This window comes from Colossoma macropomum, unplaced genomic scaffold, assembly GCF_904425465.1.
Source record: "Colossoma macropomum unplaced genomic scaffold, Colossoma_macropomum, whole genome shotgun sequence".
Taxonomy (NCBI): Eukaryota; Metazoa; Chordata; class Actinopteri; order Characiformes; family Serrasalmidae; genus Colossoma; species Colossoma macropomum.
Genome location: NW_023494792.1, coordinates 27,538,638 through 27,564,553, shown reverse-complemented (window position 1 = coordinate 27,564,553; position 25,916 = coordinate 27,538,638). Strand labels below are relative to the sequence as shown.

At 39.9% G+C, this 25,916-nt stretch overlaps 2 protein-coding genes across 12 annotated transcripts in view; one reads left to right on the top strand and one right to left on the bottom strand.

Moving 5' to 3' along the window:
- The window catches only part of LOC118812057 (putative homeodomain transcription factor 2), a 63,627-nt gene extending 51,733 nt beyond the window's left edge, over window positions 1-11,894 (top strand). For 8 of the 9 annotated variants that reach the window (XM_036576736.1, XM_036576744.1, XM_036576743.1 and 5 more), the window contains 11 exons: window positions 1,059-1,260; window positions 2,308-2,481; window positions 3,540-3,761; window positions 3,947-4,075; window positions 4,728-5,000; window positions 6,649-6,780; window positions 7,295-7,381; window positions 8,011-8,166; window positions 9,299-9,394; window positions 9,746-9,871; window positions 10,355-11,894. In XM_036576736.1, coding sequence (XP_036432629.1) covers window positions 1,059-1,260; window positions 2,308-2,481; window positions 3,540-3,761; window positions 3,947-4,075; window positions 4,728-5,000; window positions 6,649-6,780; window positions 7,295-7,381; window positions 8,011-8,166; window positions 9,299-9,394; window positions 9,746-9,871; window positions 10,355-10,375 — 1,618 coding nt within the window. In that variant the 3' untranslated portion in view covers window positions 10,376-11,894. The remainder of the gene's footprint in view (window positions 1-1,058; window positions 1,261-2,307; window positions 2,482-3,539; window positions 3,762-3,946; window positions 4,076-4,727; window positions 5,001-6,648; window positions 6,781-7,294; window positions 7,382-8,010; window positions 8,167-9,298; window positions 9,395-9,745; window positions 9,872-10,354) is intronic. The other variant, XM_036576742.1, reaches the window with a different exon arrangement.
- Window positions 11,895-13,074: 1,180 nt separating this feature from the next.
- The window catches only part of LOC118812059 (proline-rich protein 5-like), a 38,814-nt gene continuing 25,972 nt past the window's right edge, over window positions 13,075-25,916 (bottom strand). For all 3 annotated transcript variants that reach the window (XM_036576747.1, XM_036576746.1, XM_036576745.1), the window contains 3 exons: window positions 24,197-24,337; window positions 15,458-15,596; window positions 13,075-14,249 (listed from right to left, as the gene is read on the bottom strand). In XM_036576747.1, coding sequence (XP_036432640.1) covers window positions 13,672-14,249; window positions 15,458-15,596; window positions 24,197-24,337 — 858 coding nt within the window. In that variant the 3' untranslated portion in view covers window positions 13,075-13,671. The remainder of the gene's footprint in view (window positions 14,250-15,457; window positions 15,597-24,196; window positions 24,338-25,916) is intronic.

Here is a 25,916-nt window from a genome sequence, read left to right as displayed (position 1 = left end):
ACTGATTGCCATAAAAGTATGATAAATGTTTTGACGTTTACTGGAGTACCGCCATTAGATTATTCATTTGAGCTCCTCGTATGTACATTCCTCTTTGTATTGTGTCAGAGCTTGAATGGCAGGGTCCTTTATCATTATACATTTCAGTGGGGAAAAGGATTTTGCAGCTGTTTCTTCCAAAATGACTTATGTTACAAATGGGCCATTCCCTGTCAAATCACTGGGAATTAACCACTTGCATCCTAGATCATGGAGCCACTGCAGCAGGAGATATACAGTTGTGTCAAAGACAGTGTTTGACCTTTTTGTGTGGAAATACTTATTGAATTAGTGGGAAAAATGTATTTATAGGCCACATTGAAGTATTGTAGTGTTCAGTTTCATAACCTTAACTTTGTTGTGAAACGACCTTAATATTAAAAGGTCATAAAACCTGCAGCAAGGGACAGAGCAGTCTCCAAATGCCTTAATTTAACATTTATTTATTTTACTGAAATATCTTTCAGATCAGATAAATATCTACAAACATGACAGATGGGCATTCTTGAAACCAATTAGGAACATTTGGACAGTGATAATGACCTTTAACTTGTATTACTTGTTAGCTATATTAGCCTCCTATTCGGTGCCATGTTTTCAATCATTGCCATAAACACTTAAGATTAAGATTAGGAATTAGCATTGATGGAGTGATGATCCAAGATGTAAGAGTTGTTCTTTCCTCAAGTAATTTAACATGGAATGACCCACCTGCCTCAGCTCCAGAGGTTAGCTTTAGCATGAATGGACGACTGTGGATGTACACAGAGCCATTACGTTAGCACCTTGACTTTGTTAGTACAAAGACTTTTTTTGTATTAGCCATAGAGTACTACAACCTCCCTGAAGTGCTGTACCCTCTAGCTTTCGATGAGGTTGCTTTTCCTCTGAGAGTTATCGGCTGCTTTCTTTGAAGGGGATCCTAATCTTGCTGACTGAGAAATACAGCCTGCTTCATTGTTGCTCTGCATTCCTCATCCTGTACTCGAACCTGTCACCGTCCTGATTTCCCCTTGCAGGTCAAAGAAATCCAAGCTGTCCATTGATAAGTCCACGGAGACAGACAACGGCTACGTGTCTCTGGATGGCCGCGTCACCAGTAAGAGCAGCGAAGAGGGGCTGCAGCTGCACGATCCGCACTGTGAGCTGCTGCGCTCCGAGGAGCCATGCTGGAGCAGCCCACAGCCCAGGAACAACCTGATACTGCCACCTCTCACCAAGGTATGCCTGCACACACATTAACCCTCAAACTACTAAAGCTGAAGCTAGCTCATCAGCACAGTACCCACAGGCACACAAGTGTGTACTCAGATGAGGGGAGACCAGGGCCATCTCTTAAGCTTATAAAAACTGTAAGCAGTATGATCAGTCATTTAGGGCATCAGTGTTTTTTATGTTGTTATTTATCTCAGTCGCGGGGGGATCCAACAGTAGGGTGGTGCCTAGAACCCCCCAAAAATTAAGTATTGGCCCAGGGGGAGACAGATGGTCATATTCTCACTTCTCAAACAGAGAAGACTTAGTAATAGTTACCAATAGTTACTATGTATCAGCAGCTAGCAAGCAAAATAGCTGATCAGCCAATCACAGCACTTTAGGCTTGAACTAATAGTTGCACATAATGAACAAAAAAAAATGTTAATTGCAGTTATTTATGTAGCAATTAATCATCAGCCAAATTTGTATAAGTGGGACAAGCCTATTTAAATCTATTTATTGGGCAAGTAAGCATGTATTTGTTTCAAAAAATACTAAAATTAGAATAAATACAACTAAACATACACAATAATGATTTTATGTGAATGTGGTAACCATTTTCAAACCTCTACCTGAGGCAGTCCTTCTAGGCTTCTCATCATCTCACAGCATATAAGTAACTTTTTTTGAAAAAAGTAATTCTTGTTCCTTTGTACTCTATTAATGTTTACTGTTTGCTCTTTTAGTATTTTAAACATATAATGTGTGTTTACTCTATCAGTATTTATTCTAAACCTATGCAGTATTTTTTACATGCAAAATTCACCCTTACTGCCCAGATAAAAAGACTTTTGCACAGTACTATACACACATACACACTCAAAATGTGGACATCCTGATTCTACAGTCTGGTTTTTGCATTCAGACCGCAATACATGGACATAACAGCTGCCTATTAGTGAGAAATACACTGAAACATGTGCGTACGTGCCCACACAAGCTGTGCATGTTATACAAAGATTGTCCTTTAGAAACTCCAGAAGCATCTCAGTAATGCTGCGGTATGTTCAGTGTATGCAGGACGTGCCAGTTCTGCGCAGTGTGGAGAACATGTCAGACGAAGCATCAAGTGAAGAAGACCCAGAGAACTACAGCACCCTCCGCAGGGGCATGGAGCGTATGAACAGCGAATGCACCCTGCGTAACAGAAAAACCCACCACTACAAAAAACACTATACAGCAGAGGTACACTTGCACACAAATGCATCTACACTGTACTACTCAAACGTTTGGGCAGTGGATTAAATGTATGCTTTTCATGCGTCTTTTGAAAACAGTTTTTAAGTTATTTAAAGGTTTATCCTTAGTTGTTTGACCTTTGTTTCCGAGACAAATGGTAATTTTAGCAGATTCCAGCTCCGATTTGTTTAAGAAATTGTCGCTGTCCAAAAAAAAACATGCATCTCGGGGCTCCTGAGTGGCGCGACCGTCTAAGCGTTGGTCCTATCATCAGGAGACCGTGAGTTCGATCCCTGGTGATGCTACAGCCATCCGTGGCCAGGAGTCCTAGAGAGCACAATTGGCCTCGCTCTGTGGGTGGGTAGAGAGCCCTCTATGCTAGTCAGTGCAGGCGTCTGTTAGCTGACGTAACAGATCTGGCGGTTGGCGCTTTCCTCCGAGCGCGTTCAGCTCATCGAAAAGATGTGGTTGCGCTTCACAGGTGTTAGGTGCCTGTGTTAGCCTTCACCCTCCTAGCGTTGATAGCATTGTGTGATTGGGGGAGTCCTAACTAGCGGGTGGAATTGGAGACGACTAAATAGGGGAGAAAACATGCCTCTCCATTTTTGTTGATTTTTCTTCATTATTTGAACAAACCAACTGTCTTTTACATCATGTAAAAATTACATGATGAATGGACCAATCGTAATGTTCCAAAATTGCTTGGAATAAAACGTCTTTACATTGACTTGCATCAAAATTTAAGAGTTTTTTGTTTAAGTATTTGCCATCTCCTGTAAAGTTACTGTTTTGGAGATAACTGTCTTTGCACAGTGACATATTAGAAATTGTGCACTAAATTTGGCAGAAAACATATTTTATTTCTTCCCTATAGAGTAAATGTTAGCTTATTTTCACTTAGGAAATTAAAAAAGCATGTAATTTGACTGGGGATGTTCAAACTTTTGCATACAACTGAACCTACCACCTGTCCCTATGATACATGGGCCTATATAGCCCACCCCCCACCATCCCACCCTTTTCCTCTGTCTCATCTTCTCTCTGTCTCTCTCTCTGTTCTACAGGAGACGCCCAAGTCTGGCACCAGCTGTAGCTCCCGCTGCTCCAGTCTGCGCACACAGGACTCTGAGAGCACTCGGCACGAGTCAGAGACAGAAGATGTGCTCTGGGAGGATTTCCTGCACTGCGCCGAGTGCCGCTCCTCCTGCACCAGTGAGACAGAGGGGGAAGGGTCTGCTGTCTGCCCTGCCTCCAAAAAGGAGTACCGGGATGACCCCTTCCACCAGGTGCGGCCACAGAGCTATAGAAGTGATTCGGTGATTCTGTTCTACTTTGTACATCAAGGTTACACACGTTGTTTAGTAGTATGTTCTTTTAGAGTTCATGATTTATGTTTATTATTTATGTTTATGTTATGCAGGCCAACATTGTTTCAGTGGAATTTTCTCTGTCTTTTCTCGTGTTTGTTTAGGGTCATGCCCCATGGCTGCATAGCTCAAACCCGGGGCTGGAGCGCGTGAGCGCCATCGTGTGGGAGGGAAATGAGTGCAAGAAGGCAGACATGTCAGTGCTGGAGATCAGCGGCATGATCATGAATAGAGTAAGTGGGTTTTTGATGTGATTTCTGTGACCAGTATTATGATTTAAACAGTGATCATTTTCTAATAATTAAGGTCCAGTGTCTGCTTGCTTAAAACATCTTAAGTATTTTCATCATCAGTTAAATGCTTAAAGGATAAATTTAAAGCTGAACATTGAAATTGAAATATTGGAACTGATAAAAACTGCTGAAGTGCTGAAACTTTACGATTATGGATTTTAGTTTTTCTTTCATTTTCCACTTAAGCATGTTATGCTGCTTCCTTAAGTTAAATGGAAACATTAGGGCCAAAATTCCCTGAAGATGTTTTATGCAAGTTTCTCTAGCTTGAGGCTTGAATACTGAATGTAACGAGCTTGTAAACTGGCAATTCACAAGGAAGTTCACAAGCTCTGCGTTATTGGGTTTGATTCCCCACTTAAGACTTGTTAAGAGAATTTATATATATATATATTTATATATATATATATATATATATATATATATAGAAGGTATTTATAGACAGTTTGTCTTACCTGACAGGCTTTTATTTTATGAATCATAAGATCATGATAAATAAAACTACTAAGCCATACTGTTCTTAGATTAATGTTGTTCTCTCTCTCTCTCTCTCTCTCTCTCTCCCCCCCCCTCCTCCTCCCCTGTTGTTCAGGTGAATCTGTACACTCCTGGCATTGGGTACCAGATCTTTGGCAATCTGGTGGCTGTGACTCTGGGCCTCACACCCTTCGCATATAGACTTTTCCAGTATAAAGACCTGGATCAACTGGCCTCTCTCTCAGCCAGTGAGATGATCTCTGTTGCCTTTGGCTCCTCTTCTAACATCCTGGTGATTGCCATGGTGACGGTGAGCCTTGTGGTGCGTGTCTGCCTCATCTGGCTCTTCTTCTTTCTGCTCAGCGTGGCAGAGAGGACGTACAAGCAGGTGCGAGGAGCATTACTGAACATACTTTCTTCTCTATTTTTGTCAATTTTTAATTTTTCTACATCATTTTAATATGGCAGCTCTCCTTTACACTGTGAAAAGTTTATGATGAATGGACCAACAGAAATGTTCCAAAATTCTTGAAACCTCTTTATGTTAACTTAAATTGAAAGTTAAGAATGTTTTTACCTTCTCCTGTAAAGTTACTGTTTTTCTTTTGACTGTTTTTATTTATTTATTTACTTATTTTTTAATACATATTAAAGTTCAAGATAAATGGACCAACAGAAATGGTCAAAAACAACTTAGAATAAAATCTTGTTTCGTTAACTTACAGTTAACAACATCAGCGATGATATGCACCCAATGAGCACTTTATTAGGAGCACTATACTAAAACTGGGTAGGGCCCCTCAGCAGAAATCAAGATTCACCAGACCAGGCTATGTTTTTTCAGTCTGCAACCGCCCAGTTTTGGTGAGCATGCAAATGCCGACCTTTGCCCACTGCAACCTCAACTTTCTGTTCTTGGCTGACAGATGTGAAACTTGATGTGGTCTTCTGCTGTTGTAGCCCATCCGCCTCAAGGTGCAATGTGTTGTGCATTCTGAGATGCTTTTCTGTTCACCACAATTGTACAGAGTGGTTATCTGAGTTACCGTAGACTCTCTGTCAGCTCAAACCATTCTGGACATTCTCCGTTGACCTCTCATCAACGAGGCGTTTTTGTTCACAGAACTGCCACTCACTGGATGTTTTTTCTTTATTGCACCATTCTGAGTACACTCTAGAGATGGTTGCGTGTGAAAAGGTTACATGTGTGACAGTCTAAGGTCCCTCATTTCCGCAGAACATTGAACGTTGCTCTAACAGTTTTTAAATGTTCTCACCCTCTTCTCTCTTCTGTTGCCATGCAATTGCTCCACATGCATAAGATGTTTCTGGAGTTTCACTGTAAATGGAATTTAACTATAACGGTTGTGTGTTAAAATCCCAGGAGATCAGCATTTATAGAAATACTCAAACCTGCTCATCTGGCACCAAAAATCATGCCACAGTCAAAATCACTAAGATCACATTTCTCCCCATTCTGTTGGTTGATGTGAACATTACTGCCTGATTTTATGCACTGCACCACTGCCACACGATTGGCTAAGTAGATAATAGAATGTGTGGGTGTACAGATGTTCCTAATAAAGTGTTTGGTGAGTGTATATGTATTTGGTGAAGTAATACTGCCCTCCACTGCATACACTTACATTTTTCTTTTCAGCAAGCCATCTCCTTCCTTTTGTTAATTTTTTTTTCTTACAATCAGTGTTTTCACACATATCTGTAGCTAATATTCTTTTGAATTGGAAGTTGGCACATTTGTGAAAATGTGAAAATTATATATGTTTTACCATGAGTAAGCATGTATAACAAGACTTTTGAATTGAATTGACTCATATAAAGTTTCTCAGCATTCACCATCATTACTGTTCTGTTTTCATTGATGAGGAATGTAGGAAATCACTGTAAAGCACATAAAACCCCAGGGCTCTATAATTTTAGATAATGGGACAATAAATAATTAACTGCAACCAGCTGAGAGGCCTGAGGCTGAATTGTGTTTAAATCGCAACTGACATCTGTCTGGCTTTTTGCAGAGGCTGCTTTTTGCTAAGCTCTTTGGTCACCTGACCTCAGCCCGGAGGGCCAGGAAGTCTGAGGTGCCTCATTTCCGCCTGAAGAAAGTGCAGAACATTAAAATGTGGCTTTCTCTGCGCTCCTACTTGAAGGTATAAAAGGCTTCATCTTAAAAAAAAATAAAACATCTGTAGAATATTTTTGTATTTCTGAAAGACTACCTAAAAATGACGTTTTGATGATTCTAAGTACGTGATTTTCTAGATACATTAACACATCCTCTACAGAGAACACGCGCCTGCACCTGTGTAAAGGTTGCGGCACATTTTATGTTTTTATCCTATGTTGAACACTGCAAATAGAAATTGTGCTGGAAAATTTGCAGAAATTTTTTAATTAGTGGGTGTGTTATTTTCACTTAGAAAATCAACAAAACATTATTTAACTAGAGCTGTTAAAATTGTACATATTACTGTTTTGTTTACGTCTACTTTAAATGTCTGTCTTTCAAATGAAAGGCAGGTCACACTGTTATAGAGGCAGTCATTTGCTCAATAACAATGCTAGTATGCACCCCAAAGCACTGAATGATGGTGATCTCAGTTGTCCGTGTGTGTAATCCGTTTTCCTCCTCTGTGTGTGCGCGTGTGTGTGTGTGTTGTACAGAGGCGTGGTCCTCAGCGTTCAGTGGATGTAATCGTCTCATCTGCCTTCCTCCTCACTCTCTCAGTGGTCTTCATCTGCTGTGCCCAGGTGTGTAAATGGAAAGCTGTATGTGAGTCTGAAACATGTTCAGTGAAACGGAAGCAGCAGGAAGATTTTCTAAGCCTGGTTCTCATTTATTCTTTGAAACAGTTGATCAAAAATTGTTCACAACCAAACTGCTACCCAACCACTAACTAAATACAACTGACTGTTTTTATTTGTTACAGTTAAAATCATTCAAACAGCTCTGCTCTGTTCTATTCTGTTCATTTGTACATTTTTATATGTTTATGTTGGGTGTTTTGCTGCAGCTGTAAACGTGGCTTAGCCAGTCAGATTTTAGACTAAAGCTATCAGTTTTCTGGTAAAAATCTGCTATTGTTTAAAGCCAGAGGCACTGTGTACGAGCTGTTCTTACCCCATTTCAGTATAAATAGTCGACTTCACCTAACTACGCAACTACGCACTAAATACAACTGACTGTTCTTATTTGTTACAGTTAAAATGATCCAAATGACTAAATCAGTCAGACAGGTGCCTCATTTCTGGAGAACATTAAGATGTGGTGCTTGGAGCTGAAGGCTTTGTTTACATGCTGTTCTCAAGCTCTAACAGTTTTTAAAGGTTCTCAAGGTTCTCAAGGTTCTCACCCTCTTCTCTCCACTGTTTCCATGCAGTTGCTCCACGTGCACGAGACGTTTCTGGAGTTTCACTATAACTGGGAGCTGGTGATTTGGTGCTTGTCTCTCTCTCTCTTCCTGCTGCGCTTCGTCACTCTGGGCTCCGAGACTAGCAAAAAGTACAGCAACACCTCCATTCTACTGACCGAACAGGTGCGGCTCACCAGATAGCACACGCACACAGAAACACGCACACAGAAGCACGCACACAGCATGTTTAATTCAAAGAGGGTTTTCACAAAGGGTTCAGAGTAGAGCTTGATATATTGTATGTACTGTATCATGGTATACACATACTGTGATTTTCATACTGATGAAATTTCATGAGTTAATTCATTTACACATTTCAAATGATTTTCAATTTTAGTGATGTTTTAACAATTTATTTGATAGATAATTATATAAATAATATATAATATATATAATTATATAGAACATTTATATAGTCTATTCAAAAAAATGCACATCAGGTTTTCTTTTCTTTTTTCATTTTTTATTTTTCTACATCAGTTCTACAAAGCACAGCAGTTGCCCTTTACACACACACACACACACACACACACACACACACACACACACACACATATTTTCTAAGCCACTTAATCCTTCTCACATTGTGTGAAAATTTCATTACAATAAAAGTTAATGATGATGATTTAATGCCCGTAAAACAGACTGGTTCTGTTGCCTAGCTGTCTGTTTTTGTGCACTGTTCTTATGGTATCTAGGAACTGATAGTTATTTGTAATTAATACCATTTCCTTGCTGTTTTAGAATGCATTAATAACAAACACCATTAAAATGCATTAATGTTATTAATTAACACCATTTAAAATGCATTAAAAACCTGTATTAGTAAATAATTTTATTTCTGGAAAAAGTAGTTTTATCTGGTTAGCGTTTACAAAACTGTGTAAGAGTAGAAAATGGAACAGAACAGTCCAATCAAAACTGTAAGAAATTTGGGGATCAAATAACATGTTGATTTTCTAAATAAAAATAAGCTAACACATCATCTACGAAGAACACGTTTTAATGCACAATCACTGTTTATTTGCTGTATTGAACATATTGGGGGAAAGGAATAAGACATAAAATGTGGCCTGTGCAGAAATTAAGGCACATTATGTATTTTATGTATAGCTTAAGAGTAGCAGGACTCGTGAAGTCTGGTCTTATTAACATTATTAATGCAGACTTATTTGCTTTATGAATGAAGCGTGCAGTTTTTGCTGTTTGTAAGAAATAATTGTCTTTTTCTTTTTTACCATTTCTTGTTAACCAGATCAATCTGTACTTGAAAATGGAGAAGAAACCAAACAAGAAAGAAGAGCTGACACTGGTCAACAATGTTCTCAAGCTGGCCACCAAACTGCTGAAGGTTCAGATTTGTTGTCATTCTCACCATAGATGTTCATAGAGGCACACAGAGTAGCAACAGAAGATAAACCTACAAAAGTGCAAACTACTAATGTAACATAGTAACCCCAGTCAGCCAGTCAAAAGAGCCACCAGCCACCTTGTAGGCAAGGACTTTGCGAACAATGCAGAGATACAAAATACAGACAGTAAAAGACGCACATCACAGATAACAGCAACTGTGTTGGTAATAAAGCAGCAAGTGCAACTCCGTCTTTGCCTCTGTCATCACTAAACACTCAAACAGTGCACTGGCCAGTGCTGATAACCTGTTTAGACTGATATGTTTTCTTTATTCTCTCATTTCCATCAGGAGTTGGATACTCCGTTCAGATTATACGGCCTTACCATGAACCCCCTCCTGTATAATATCACACAGGTGGTCATCCTGTCTGCAGTGTCAGGAGTCATAAGTGACCTGTTGGGCTTCAATGTGAAGGTGAGTGATGACATGTGTCACTCCAAAATGACTATGTTCACAAATAAGTTATAGATAGGAAAGTATCAAAACTATAAACAGCTGTTTATATTTTATGTCATTGCGCTCAGAACAAAACCTTATATTTCCAAAAAAAACTTTGCAGGAGGAAGAAAAATGAGATTATAAGTCATACTGAACAGTTTCGATTGGTTCATTTGTCTTAACATTTTGACACAGCGTAAACAACAGATGGCTTCAAATTACATAGAAAAAAATGGAGAAAAGGTTTTGTTCCAGCAGTGACAATATGCAGCACTTGGTATTAATATTTTGAGGGAAAAGATGCAGAATTATGGTTTCTTATCTTTTCATTGTATATTGTAATGGCATCTATGTTATGCTGAGTTTAGATCGAAAGTGTGCACATGCATTATTATTATCATAATATATTATGAAGTGACCATCTTTGTCAATTTTATTTATGTATTTATTTGTCTGCAGCTTTGGAAGATCAAGTCATGACAATGAACTGACTACAGTCTCCAGCCTCCTCAGAGTGGACAACACACAGTTTGACCACAGGAGGGCGCTGAATCCCCCTTTATGAGGGGCCGCCTGACAAAGAACTTTTGGCCCTTTTCCCTCTGACATATCAGAGTTTCTTATATTTTACTTGTGCAATTCAGATATTTATTTTACCCTCTCAGTGTTTTTTGAGTTCTCACATGTGTTTAGCTGTTTTAATTGTTTTAAAGTATTATTTTTAGCTCTTGGAATTTCATTGTTACAGGAACAGGATTTTCACAGAGGGAGAAAAGTCCTGATTTAGGGCTGTGTTATATGCACAGTGGTATGCAGGTGTACAGAAAAAAAAACAAAATATTTATTAAGAAACTCTGAACGTGAGCATGACGGCATGATCCGAGAGCAGAGACGGTCTCGATGTTGAAGAGTCGAGGCTGGCAATAAGGAGTTTAGTTACTTGTTGAGGCCAGACTGGCTACCATTATAGGTCACTCATAGCAACAGTCCTCTAATTTTATGAGCAATTAAGCATCATGGGAGGCATCATTTGATGAGCTTATTTGGGAAGCGGAGTGTTTGGAAGCACTGAACATACAGGTGAAACTGACACATGCACACACACACACAGCCTCAGTGGGAGCTGAGATGGCCTCAGGGTGTGTGGGAGTGTGTGAGTGTGTGTCTGAAACGAAGCTCCTTTCACTGTTTGCTCTGTGTGTTATGACCTGTAACATGCTGTTTCCACAACGTTCTTCATTTTATTGAGGTTGAATCGCCTTGTTCACATCTGTTCTTCGTGTGCTGTTGGGCCACCCAATGCTTTTGACTTTTGTCACATTTGTTTTAGTGCTGGTCTCACTCTGTGTGTTTGTGAGATTTGAGGAGAGCAGGACTGGGGCCTTGAGAAGTTCTTAGAAAAGCAAAAAAAGAAAAATAGTTCTGTGTTTATAGCCCAAATGTGGTCGCTAGTTACAATGAGAGAAACTCTGTCATTCTGATGTGACTTTTATTATAGTTCGTCAGTTTATGAATGTCAGCTGTTTACGCTATTAAGACTCGCGTCCACTCCGTCTGTTTGAGCTACAGTGTGTGGAGGACTGTATTTAGAGGCCTGTGTGTGTGTGTGTGTGTGTGTGTGTGTGTGTGTGTGTGGTGTGTTTGTGTTCTCTCAAAGACACAGTGTGTGTTTGTGCCCAGTCTCAGTCAGAAATGCCTCAAAATGTGCACTTTAAAGCAAAGAAATTGTTACTCCTTGTCCAAAAGGTGGTCAGAAGAAGAGCCTTGAAGATGTTTTCTGTTTTTGTACTTCTGCATGGGACAGTCAGTGAAGATGACCAAAGTGCTTTTTTTCTGTCTGCTGGAGAAGAATGTATTAGTTCTTGCTTTAAGTGTTAGTTTCTCAAAGTTCTTTTGAAAGGGCAGTGGATGCCTTTTCCTTTATACCTTTTTTTTCTGCATTGTGTTGTTCCTGTACTTTGTTTGGTTTTTGTTATTAAAGTCACTCATAGTTCGCTGATCTTTGATGGAAATATGTGGTGTTTACAAAAGAACACGATGTCTGAGAAAGAATAGATAAAGAGCTTTGAAAACCAGAAAAAATGACTGTGTGTGCTTTCCAGACAAGTTATGTATTTGTTTTGAAGTTTTTTATTTTATTTTATTTTTTTGGAAACCGGTCTGTTTGTATCCGTTAATGGTTTTTACATGAAAATGTTAAAAAAAAAGAAAAAAAGTGGCTTCATATTTTCTCTTCCTGAAAGTACTAAGGTACAGACAGAGAAGATGGACAGCAAACCTAGTGTTCCTCTACTGTTTGGACACTCTGTACATGAAGACACTGTAGTTAACTCATTAAAACACTGTGGCTGAATAAACTCCTCATTATCGTGAATTGGTAATTTTGAAATTAAACATAGCATGTAGTGCACTGATTCTGAAATAATTTCAGCTTTGTTCAAAAACTGTTTAAAAAAAAATAGTGGTCAAAACAGAATTGGCTTTGTAGCACACATGCTGGTCAAACTGTAGTGTTTGTGAAGGCCACATCGAGTCCAAATCTTTGTTCTCTTATATTAATGCAATAAAGCAGTAGTTTCCGACTCTGGTCTTGTAGTAGCCCTGTCTGTATATTTTGGTGCGTTCTCTGCGCTACCACACCTGATCCAGCGCATCAGTTCATTAACAAGGCCTTCCTCAGTTGAACACGTGTGGTGGTAATGCAGGGCAGTGGTATATTAATACCAGGCTTGAGAAACACTGCAATAAAATGTTGCGTTTATTATGAGCACTTTCGACCCAGTGAGATATTCAGGGTAGTGGCTAGTGAATGCTTAAAGCAACCCTGTGTTGTCTTTGTCAAGAAGTGTCCAGACAACATTAATGTGGACATCCTGGAACTGCTGGTCATTACTAATTTTGCAATATCATGAACAATACCAGTAGTTCTGCCTCACCTTACTAAACTGGCTTGAGTTTGTTTGTGCTGATGCTGAAGGTATGCAGGGTTCAGCCTGAAGTTCCCTGGTTTTCAGGAGTAAACAATAACCACACCGCCAGTTATGAGTCTTCGCATTTCTCCTTTGTAAATTATTCTCAAGAACTGCCCTAGCGCACACAGAAGGGTCGTCTTCAGTCAGGTCAGATTCAGCCAGGGTATTGGTCTAAGCACCTACTATAAATCAAGGCAGAGACAAAAGGAATTGATATGTATTTAATCTTTTAATCAAATTATCATTCATGTTTTTATACAAAATTACAAATAAATAGGCATGTAACAATTAGAATATATTAATTTATTATTCTAAAAGGGATCCGTGATTGTCAAAATAGTTTACAAAATTTTACAGAGATGACGCAATTTAAAAAGTTCTCTCAAAAATTTAAACGTGGTTTTCTCATGATTTCAGGCATTATTATTTATGATAATTTTTAATAATTTCAAAAAATTGTTAAAAGCTCCTCAGAAATTCTTTCCCTAAAAATAAAATCTATGCTTCTATACTAGCTATACGCCAGATGTCAATGTCCAAAAAAAACTGCAGAGTTGTCAGGTCAGTACAGTGTATTCTGTTCCATTCAGTTAGCTACGTACAGGTGGTGGAGTGTTTCTCTTCAAACCTTCAATGTAAAAGAACAAGGAATGTGAGATGATGTGGGAATCTCCAGACAACACATACGAAACCAATCCCTGCTACTTAAACCCACAAACTCTTTAAATTGTGCTAGAAAGATTCCAGAGATAAAATGTTCCTAAAAATAGGAACAGTTCAGGAATGTTTTCCGGTTGTGGCGTTCTAGGCCACGCTCTGCCTGCCGCTCTCTCGGCTGAATGTGGATGACCCTGAGCAGCGGCGGGGGAACTCTATGAATATTCCCTCTGCGTCTGAGTCCAGAGACTCCAGGATCTGATCTACGATCGTCTCCGGGCTGGACGAGCCGCTGGGCAGTGAGACCTCCTGACCTGGGTCAGATCCTGAGTTCCGTGAGCTGCCAGGGCCGAAGGGTCCAGGGGAACATTCAGGGCAGATCGGGGGGGACTGGGGTGGAGAGCTGTCCTCTATCTGCCCCGCACAGCTGGACAGGGCTGAGGTCAAGTCCTGCTCTGTTGAGAGGTCGGGCCGGCTAGCTGAGAGCGGGGAGGCGTTGTCTGTCTCAGGACTGGACGGCACACTGGAAAAGGCAGGCTCCTCTAGACAGGAGGTCATCTCGCAAACAGAGTGACGGCGCACCCCCACGCTGCCCACTGAGGCTGTCTCCGTGTCGTACTCGGCCACAGGTGTCAGCATGGGGATGTTGTAGCTCTTCGAGCGAACCACTGGATTTTTAGCAGGGGGGTCGCCGGGCTTGGGCCAGCGCCGCATCAGCCGTTTCTCTGAGAGAGATAAAGACTAAATTGGTATCTAATAATTACAATATTAACCTAAGAAGGTTGCATCTTGTAGGCTGAAGTTCCTGTTGTCTCAGTTATTGTTCCTGTAACACTGTATATATGGCAGCTCAAAAATACACCACATGCCTAACATAATTATGCTTCACCATCTGGCAGTCTGATCTAAGAATCTGGGTTTGATGGATGCCAGGAAAACTCCACCTGTCTGAGTGCAGAGTTCCATCTGTAAAGTGGGGTGGAGGAGGAATAGTAGTCTGGGGCTGTTTTTTATGGTTTGGGCCCCCTAGTGGAGGAAAATATTAATGCTACAGCATGCATACAATGATATTCTAGATAACTATGTGCTTCCAACTTTGTGAAAGTAGTTTGAGTAAAGCCCTTTTAGGTTTCAGCATGGCAATGCCCCGTGCAAAATGTAAGGTCCAAGCCAGGCATTATCACTCAGCATCAACCCTCATCAAAGCTTTTGTGGCAGAATAAATCCCCAGTCATGTTCCAAAATCTAGGGGAAGTCCTGCACTAAAGAGGGGGATACATATGGCCATGGTTTTACAATGTAATGTTCTGGTGTCCACATACTTTTGGCCATGTGGTGGTATATGGTGATTAACTACACTTGCTATAGAAGAGGCATGTATTAACCCTGCAGTCTTCCTTCAGTAGGGTGTATATATACAGATGATGTTACTATACCAGTTTCATATTTTGCAAACTGCTGTCTTAAGAAAATACCAGCTTCCTTTTATGCTGTGTGAACATTTCATGATAAATGGTCCAATATGTTGTTTTTTGATGTTTTTTGATGTTTTTTTTACTTGGTTTATTTTTAATTAATTTATTTTTTATCTTATTTGAGTTACATTACAAATACTATAGACTTTGTTAGACCTTTTTTCCTCTCCCTATACATTTATTTCCCAGAGATACAAGGTTTGCCCACAAGACCACTTACATATAGTTTGTTCCAATGTTTTATAAAACATAAAAATCGTCTAGTTTTACACATCCATCTCCAGTTCTAAAAGCATGAGCAGTGCCATTATTTAAGCAGAAGCTTGTAAAATGCACCGCACACACACTGGACTTGCTCACGTTTTGGGCTTAACAAAGTAGCAGCCCTCTTTATGGCAGCTCCCTCTAATGTGTGACCTCCATACTTGTTCACGCTACACTTGGAACTGAACTCTTACCCAGCACACAGGAGCACTGCGCCACAGAGCCGTCATCAGTGTAGAGGCCGTGAGTGCCCAGATACGGAGAGACAACCTTCTGGATCAGAGCCTCCAGCTTCAGGTAGTCCTCACTTACTCCTCGAGATTCATGCACCCCCTGCAACACGCAGCACAGGACACGGGTTCCTCAAACAGATACATTTAAAACTACCACCTTTTTTCAGAAAATTATGTTCCATTTAATGTTTTTTTAACATGGAAGACCTTCACAGGCCATTACTCTTTGTAATACCCCTCCCTGACCAGATGATGGTGCTAGGCTGATATCCTGAACACCTTCAGTAAATGAACAGAAACTCAGATCTCTGCCAAACTACACAAACTGAAATGAGTCTTTCCTCATTTCTCTACCTCTGCAAAACCAGGAGACCTGGAGAAATGGATTAGTTACTGTTGTTTACTTAGTATTTGTAGGAAAACCTAATATAGAAATTGTGTGCCATGAATCTGATCCAATATAAAGTGTCAGAAGGAAGCCAGGGCAGTGAGAACTTTGTTTATTTTATTTTTGGCTAGTTCATACATGTATAAAATAGAAAAGATTGCCCTTAATTACTGCCTATACAAACAGAACATCACCAACTAATTAACTACACATGTACGTACTTTCAGTGCCACTTGGAAAGATTATAAAGTAGACTTTTAAATCTGGAAAGGGATGATGGGCTTCATACAAATGAAACAAAGAAATTGCAGTATGAGATCTGCTCTCTGGTAGGACAAGCTTGGATATGTTTTACTTTATTACCAAACGAACCTGGAGAACCAGAGGATGTTAACAGTGTTATATGTCTTGTGTGTGGATTATAGTGGTCATAATGCATTAATAAGTAATATTAGAAGTTGATCCTGGTGGTAATTATATGGTAATTATGAACTCAGTGGACAAAAAAAAAAAAGATTCATGTGTCTTTTCTTTTCTAATACTTGGTTACGCATCCTATTGCCTTAGCAACAGCGTCAGTCCTGTCAGGTATGGATTACACCAGTCCCTGTCCATTTTAGCCCACTCTTCCCCAAACTAAGTGCACATTTCAGCATCTCACGTCCTGTTCCAAAACTGACAACTGGGACTGAGGTCCAGTGATTTCACTGGTCCAGTGATTTCACTGGTCAGTCAAACTGTCCCAGTATTATATCAGTTGAACCAGTCACATACAAACACCCTACAATGGTCATCTTGGAATGTAAGAATATCAGTGTTGTGCTCTGCTTGGAGCACAAAGGCAGCGGAAAAATGGGCTGAAATGGACAGAAAGAGGCTGGTGTGCTCCTCACCTGACAGGACTGATAATGACAACCCTGTAATGCTCACATGTGGTACTTCATAACTGAAGAATACTGTCTGAAGTATCACAGATAGTACAGTATTGCTGTTGAAGGTGCTTAAAATGACAAAATGTGCATTAGGTCTCCAGGTATATGTGGTGCTGGGAGTGCACCGCCAAAACCATATCTTAGTAAGAGAAATCATTCTAAACGCACATGATATTTGTAATATTTCTCATTATAAGAAGTGTTCACTTGCTCAGACAGTGTGAGTGTATGTGCGGATTTGAAGGTGTGGCTTAGCGAGCCTGTGCTGTTTTTGAGGCTGACTCAGTGAATTTCCACAGAGTGTCTGAAACTCTTCCCTTAAAGCAGAGCGAGGGAGTCTGACAGTGTTCACAGCCAGCAGTGGAACACAGCTAGACCCCACACAGACAATAAACAGATCAACGTAAACAGCAAAGCTTCCTACTCTCAGTTCAAATAAACAGAAATGTAGGACTTAAAAAACAGAGAGAGAGTGAGAGAGAGAGATGGAGAGATTGTGAAAGTGTGAGAAAGTTAAAGTGCACAGGAGCGCGAGTGAGTGTATATTTTAGCTGTGGTAAGCGAGTGAGTATGATGCTGTTCTCACTCCAGCCCACTCGCTGACCCACACACACTGAACAAAATCAAGCCTCTACCTGACAGCTATTTAGCTCCATTATCTTAACAGCCTTTGTCTGTCACAACCTCACTCATAACATGACTGAAATCTAACGTACCACTGAAAATTACTCCAAACTCCCAGTGCCCTCCTACACATACAGGCCTGTGTGTATCAGCACTGCATTCTGAGCACAGTACTATTCTGTGTTATTCTTTATGTATTCATAGGACACACTAGCATCAGCCGTTTTCATCCAAGAGACCATGATGTCACATACTTTCACCGACAGCATCGAGCTGTGAAATGTAAAACTACATATATGAGTTATTAATAGTTAATAATCCTTCCTCAAAAATCTGTTTTACTAGAAATACCAGTTTTTTGTTGTGTCCCAGTCCTGCTCTGCATTAGCTGGTGAGCTCTATGAGGGCTTGAGCTGCTCAGAAAGATTGTTTTTATGTGTTTTCATAATGTAAACGGGTTTAATTCTAGGAAATAAGATACTGTATTAGATGCATAAACTACAACCAAGTTAAAATCCTTCAGCTGAAAAAGTTCCAAAACATTATAAGCTTTTTCTTACTAAATTACCTTTTACTTCTAGGGCTCTTAAAACTGCGCCAAACTCCTAAAACCATTGTATAAACATAATGAATACACATCTGTGTTAAGTAAAACATATCAGTTGGCTGATAATAGCAGCCAGTATTAATCCACATTTATTCTATGTAGCCGAGCAAGTTAAACATGGATTGAAAAGGTTAAACGTCATGAATCTAAAACTAACAAGACTAAGTGAACAAAGTAAAATTAATAAAGAAAAATAAAATAAATAAAAGCTCAAATAACACAGAGATAAAAAGCAATGCAATAAGTAATGAAAGCAAATAAAGCATAAATGAAAGAAGCAACTAAGATAACAGAAAATAAGATGAACAAAAAATCTTAACAAATGAAATGATTTAATAAAAAAGTAAAGTAAAACAGAACTAATATAAAGTAAAAGAGCTGCAGGCTGAGTGGAGGTGAGAGATTAAAAGTTTATAAGGGTCGAGTGACAGCAGCGAGCAGAGATTTAAAGTTTCCTGTAATGCACTCCCTGAGTTCCCTGAACTCATATTTGTGACTACAGTTAGTTAATTGTATTTACTTTTTAATAATTGTATTTATTTATGCACTTAAAAATGAAATCACAGATGTGGAACATGAATAAAACAAAAAAAGGTATTTCGATCTAAAATATGCTTCAGAAATTACCAACCGTTTTGTATGGTAGAATGTGTTGTGAAACTTGCTAAAATGTGAACATACATCCAAAAAACCCACTTCCAGGACCTTAGTTGCAGAAACATCCATGAATATAAAATCATATTGGCTGATATTATGTTTTCAGAATTTTAGCCACTTAAAATGAGTATCGGCTACAAAACATTCACACCGGTCAGGTCCTAGTATTAAGCATTTCTACACATAAACACAGTGCTTATTTTTTGCTAGACGTAAATAACGGCAAGAAGCTGGAAAACCTCCAGAAACAGGAAAAGCAGACAGCCACCTATTTCTGTGCAGCTACTTAGAGTCCTTATCCTACTTCCTTTCTGGTAATTACTCTGTTTGTCAAGGCCGCTGCACAGTACGCGGAATGCACCAGCCTTAAAGAATGCTAAAGTCCAGCTAAAGGGAAGATACTACAACACTGGAACTGGCTACAGCTACATTAGCAGAAACTACATGTAGTTTTGATAAAGCATCAATATGTCCAACTCATGCCATGTATCAGCACATGTGCTTGTGCTTGCAAGCTTCCGCAGCACTTTCCAGAAATCTAAATGTGATTTAGATCATCTCTTTTATCTCCTTGGGACTTCTGCGAAAAATCAGTGCCTGTGAGCTGGGAATGCACGGAGCTGACTCGGAAGAGGGGACTGAGGCCCAAACGAGTGTATTTATAGCTACGTTTCCCCCTGAGTATGTGGGTTAAGGGAGCCTGAGGCCACAAATGAATGGAGAGAGGGAACATGCTTTAATGTAGAGCACGAGAGGCTCTGTGCCTTTTGGGAACACTTCACATACTGTGTCCACTGAAGCAAACATAGCTGAGGGCCTGAGAGTTACAAAGCCCTGTATGAGGCATCAATCAGGTAGAGCAAATACAACTACTGAGCAAAAACCGATCTACGACCAGCTCTCATTAAAAAAACCCTACAAGGAAACAAACGCATTGTCACTGGTGTAAAAACACCTAATTTATTCTTAACTTGTGTATGCTTGTGTGAAAAGATTTTCTTTCTTTTATCATGAGATGGTAAGACATACATACATACATACATACATCATCTAAACCGCTTATCCTTCTGGGTCGTGGTGGGGTGCTGGAGCCTATCCCAGCTGTCATTGTGCGGAAGGCAGGATACACCCTGGACAGGTCGCCAGTCCATCGCAGGGCAGACAGACAGACATACACAATCACACACACCTAGGGGCAATTTAGCATGTCCAATCAGCCTGACTGCATGTCTTTGGACTGTGGGAGGAAACCGGAGTACCCAGAGGAAACCCACGCAGACACAGGGAGAACAGGCAAACTCCACACAGAAATGACCCTGGTCGCCCGGCCGGGAATCGAACCCAGGCCATTCTTGTTGTGAGGCGACAGCGCTACCCACTGCGCCACCGTGCCGCCCTGATGGTAAGACAATGCAATGAAAACACTGTTATGAGCTACTATGACAACAACTATGTGATAATGCTCACTAAACAGACAGCACAAACATAACAAATCATAATTTTAGAGCCATATAATCACACCCGGTATGTATATTTTTTACCTTCACTAGGTAGTTCTGATAACGTTATTATACGCTTTTCAAACCAGACTCAAAACCGTATATAAAGGCTTCATTAAAACTACCTTTTAGACCACAAAGCTCTCTTCATACCACAACAGAAGCACATTCTTCACAGATTTCCTGTAGTCATACATTAACTAGCAGACTCACTGGTAAACTCCCAAATGCCTGTGGGTTAAGGTTAACCCTGGCGTCATCGCCACTCATAATGATCTGCCCTTGACGTCAAAAAGAGAACAAGAAAAAGGTGCTAGTCAGACACGCTGTGAACTTCTGAGTGAGCTAACCTCCGGTGCTTCCCATTTTCATTCTAATCTGAAGAACATTTGATCTTGAGATAAAGATGCAGACAGTGTTCCACTTTTGTTCAGACAGTTGATTTGACCTGATAAGACAGGAACTTCCTCTTTTTATCTTCAAGTTCTTAGAGTTGCATATAAGCTTTACTCTAACAGCTCCTAAATCAGACGTGATTTGTGTTCCTTGAATATTTTTACACCACTCATTAAAAAAAGGTCCAATATGCTCCCAGACACGACCTTTGATCCCACTAAGGATCAAAAAAAGCGTTTTACGTTGGGGATGCTGAAATTTATAGCAGCGTATACAATCCTAATTCCAAGCTGAGACAGTATGAGAAATGCTAATAAAAACAGAAAGAAGGGATTAGTAAATTCTGTTTGGTCTGTATTAAATGGAAAACAGTACAAAAACATGATATTTGATGTTCTACCTCATGAACATTGTTATTTGTAAATATATTCTCATTCCAAATTAGATGCCTGCAACACGTTCCAAAAAAGTTTGGACAGGAGCACGTTCACCTCTATATTACACCACCTTTCTTTTTGACAGCTCTTAATAAACATTTGGGAACTGAAGACACCAAATGATCCAGTTTTGAAAGCAGAATTTTTTGCCATTCCTCAGTTATACATGTCTTCAGCTGTGCAACCATACAGGTATTTTGTTCTTCATAATGCACCATACATTTTCAGTCAGAGACTGCAGGCAGACCAGTCTAGCACTCACGCTCTCTGATTATGCATGCATGCTGTTTTAACACGTGACTATCATGCTGAAAGAAGTATTGATGTCCCTGAAAAAGACGTTCTCTAAAAGGCAGCAAATGTTGCTACAAAACGTGTATGTATCTTTCAGCATTAATGGCGCTTTCACAGATGTGCAAGTAACCCGTGCCATGGGCATCAATACGCCCCCATACTATGACAGGTCCTGGCTTTTGGACATTATTCTAGGAACAATCTGGAAAGGTGGACTTGTTAGACCACATTACACGTACTACAGTACTAAAGCGCTAAAACATTAAAATTTTATCAGTATCAGCCACAAAATGATCATATCAGTCGGCCCTACTCAAAATGAAATGTGCTTTTTTCATCTTTTACTGCTAATTTGACGACAAATACAGATTCCACGTTGTATAACATCCGAGTGCGGCACAGATTCTGTACTGTGTGCAGCACAGAGCTGGAGAAATTTCTAAAGCCTCTGCAAAAACATTGTAGATGTTTGGAAAAGGGCACCAAACCACAGTCCACGAAAGTCTGAGACAGTAGTGAAACTCGCCCATAGTGGCCTGCCAAAGTCCTGCCAAAATCTCTCCAAAAGCAAACGGTCAAATCAGCCATGTATAAACAAAAACTTCTCAATTTCAGAGAACTGTAGGACACCCTGACCTTAACTGAGGTCAGTCTTCATGACTCCATTGTACTTTCTGCATAAAATCATAGCACTCATTCATAACACACTGATGCCCTATGACTAACTCTCACCACACACTACAAGCTTAACCAAGTTTGATTACGAGCAATCTCACTGCCATTTATTGACAACTGTCCACTCTCAGGAGTGTCTGAACACTATCCTTTGGGTTTTTCCCACTGATGTCTGTTACTGTAGCTAAACACTGCTCTGTCTGCACATTATTCAGCCCTAACTTTAGCCTCGCGATGAACAGGAATTCTTTTGGCTCTTCAGCTATTTCCAAATACAAGTTTTTGGGTTCTTTTTTTCTCTTTATGAAAATCAGTTTGCTGCGTCTACAATGTCAATACTTCAAGGATATGGACATACACATACACATGCACATACACATACATGTACACATACACATTCATCTTCTATTGTGGTTATTTTACCATCTTCCTCTTTCGGTATATGGGCCTTGAGTTAAGTGAGTCACTTGCAGTTAGACAGACCCTTATGACCCAGATGTTTCTTAGAAGCAGCACATTTAGAGCTCATTGTCATGCAGCTTCCTGGCAGTACGTGATGGTAAAACACACATACACACAATCTGAATCATGCACAGCAGGTATAATGAATTAGAGGAAATATGAAAAGATGAAAACTGTAGTGAAACAGCCTGATAAGGCTTTCCCATTGTCCGTATGCATGTGTCCAGGTTGCTAAGAAACATGTTTCTATTTTGTTATGAATGGAGACTTTGTTACTGTGTGAAAGGCAAAGAAAAAGGAAATGAAAAAAGGATAAGAATTTCTGGCATTGCAATTTACAAGGTCATTTAACAGTGAAGAACAGGCACACATGGCTTGCTGGACTTTTGCTGGATGTAGGAATTGTCACTAGATGTTGTATAAAACAATCTACTGTGAAATAAGAGCTTAACGCAGGACAAAAGCCAGTACAAACAGATAAAATGCACTGTCATAATCATGGCTTTAATCTTGATTATATAACTAACATGAAGGTGTGGACATGACATTTATAGATCCACACACACACACATACATATGGACCATTCTACCGAATCAGTTCAAACTGTGATCCCACAGTAAAAAATCCATTTACAATTCAGATCTTAGATATTTACAAGCATTATGTTATGATCCATTTATACCCAAGTCATTAGCTGACATAGTAATAAGCTATATACAAAATCATAATTTATAGGGTGCTTTCTAAAGGGAGGTGCCTGTCCCAAACACTAACCCCTAAATTTCAGCTTCTTAAAGTAAGACTTTTTACATTTTTGTTGTTGTTTGTTGTCAATGTTTTCCAACTGCCGTTTCTTTCCAAGTAAAAAAAGTAAAAAGCTTTATTCAAAAAATCCGGTCCTATGTTTTCATGTCAGTACAAAAACAGAAAATAGGATATTCTGGAAACACTATCCATATGTTCGCCAGGAGTCGGAATTGACTTGACATTACTTACTAATGAACCGAAATACAAATCGTTTTAGTCTGTAGGTGGAGCCTTATTTTAGCCACACCCCTGAATGTTAGAGCAGGAAGTGAGACTTCATCCCTGTCAGTCATGGCCACATGGTGAGCAGTTAGATCTCATTGTTTTGAAAATCAGTGTGTAGCTTTAACAATTGTCACTACTGAAATGCACATTATCTGCAATTAAGTAAACTTATTTTGTGTTTTAATGAAAAATAATTATGATTTTATGTGTGTACAGCTATTCAAAGCTGTGTTTGCTATTTATGAACTGGCTATCATTTTAGAGTTATGCTCAAAATTAGCTAAAGTTGACACTATAAAAACAGTCAACTAGTGAAACGTTTGGCACAGTTTCTGTAGTGTTACATTTGCATACGACTGTATATATGTAGTAAATCTGGCATTTTCTTGATCTCTGGTGGTTCAGTTATGTTATTGCTGTTTGTATGATTTTCTTGCGCTTGTTATATGACATGAACATATCATGATGGTAGGTTCTGAGGTCATTTTCCAGTTTCTGTTTGTATAGTGAGGACCAAAGTTTAAGTAAAAGGAGGATGACAACCTGTCTAGGTGGGCTTTTCTTCACAATTTGTTAACTGTTGCTGCCAACAGTCAAAACAGGGTGTGTCATTAGTGCATGTGTACATGTAACAGCTTTCAAAATTTGAGATGGTACCAAAACGCTGATATCTGAGTGATAAATAAATATGCTTACCTGGAGTATGAGCAACATCTGTATGATGGAAGGAGGCACACGTGCTCTGGGCCGAGACAAAGCATCCTCCAACTTCAGGTTGAGAGTAATGATGTTCCTGAAGTGCAGCAGAGCCAGCTGCCTCACCGAGGGCTCCTTACCCTGCACAGACACACAAACACTAGCTCATTAGGAAATAGCTCTATATATAAATATATATATATATATATATATATATATATATATATATATCTATATATATATATACATATATATACACACACACATACATACACCATGTTTTAGGTATACAATTACTGACTGTGGTCTGTTGCTGGGCACAGTTTATCCAACCCCTTCTACCCTGTCCACCAATGGAAGGAGGGCACCAGAAGAAGCACCATTTAGCACCACACTCAGCGCAGCAGTAACCCTAACATGGTAGTAATATGGTAGTGTTGCATGTGGTTTTGTGGTAATGGCAAGGTAATGTGGCATGGTAACACAACTACCTTGTTCTTGGACCTTGTAAGTGTAAAGCGGAGACTATAGCTCATCTTGTTCCATTCACAGTTTGTGTTAACCATCTTCTAGCCCTTCTTTAGAAGTTTCTGACCAGGGGATCACTGTTGGCTGGATATCATTTGGTCAATGACACAGAGGTGTTTAGAAACTCCAGCTGTCCCTGATACACCACAAAGCACATCCATGCCACTATCATGTCAAACGGATGTGGACACCTGACCATCACACCCTGGGCACATATGGAGTTTGTCTGCCTTTTTGCAGCTTATAGCCTCCACTCTTCTGAGAAGGTCACAAGATTTTAGAGTCAGTAGGAATTTGTGGCCATTCTGTTAAAAAAGCATTTGTGAGCATTTTTCTCGTCCAATGTCAGGCACTTAGAAAGCCTGCAATCAACGTTCCAACCCATCCCAAAGGTGTTTAGAGGAGTTGAGGTCAGGGCTCTGTGCAGGCCACTGGAGTTCCTCCACACCAAACTTGTCAAACCACATCTTTTTGGAACTTGCTTTATGTACAGGGGCAAAGCTGGAACAGTCATGCCTTGTTGCCCGCTGCTACAAAGTTGAAAGCATATAACTGTCTAAAATGTCTTTGTATGCTATAGCTTTACTGCACTATGCATTCCAGTAAGCAGCGTTTTCTTAACAAACCCAGATTCATCCATCATACTGCCAGATAGTGAAGCATGATTCATCACTCTAGAGAACACATTTCTACTGCTCTAGAGTGGCAGCATGCTTTACACCACTCCAGCTGACACTTGATATTGGAACTCTGTAGTGAGTGCGTAACAGAGGATAGACATGCTATGTGCTTCAGTGGCCGCTCTGTGAGTTTACGCGGTCCAAGCTTCGTGGCTGAGCTGTTGTCACTCCTAGACACTTCAATTTCACAATACTAGCACTTACAGTTTACTGGGGAGGATCTAGCAGGGCAGAAGTTTCACAGACTGACTTGTGGCAAATGTGTCATCCTATAACAGTGCCATGTTTAAGGTCACTGAGCTCTTCAGTACAACCCATTCTATTGCCAATGTCTGTCTATGGAGATTGCATGGCTATGTGCTTAATTTTATACACTTATTAGCAATGGGTGTGGCTGAAACATCTGAGCTCAATAAATAGGAGGGGTTTCCACATACTTTTGGCCATATATCTGCCATGTAATATCTGCTCAGTGGTGGTCCTATGGTCCCTCACTCCTTGATGGATGGGGT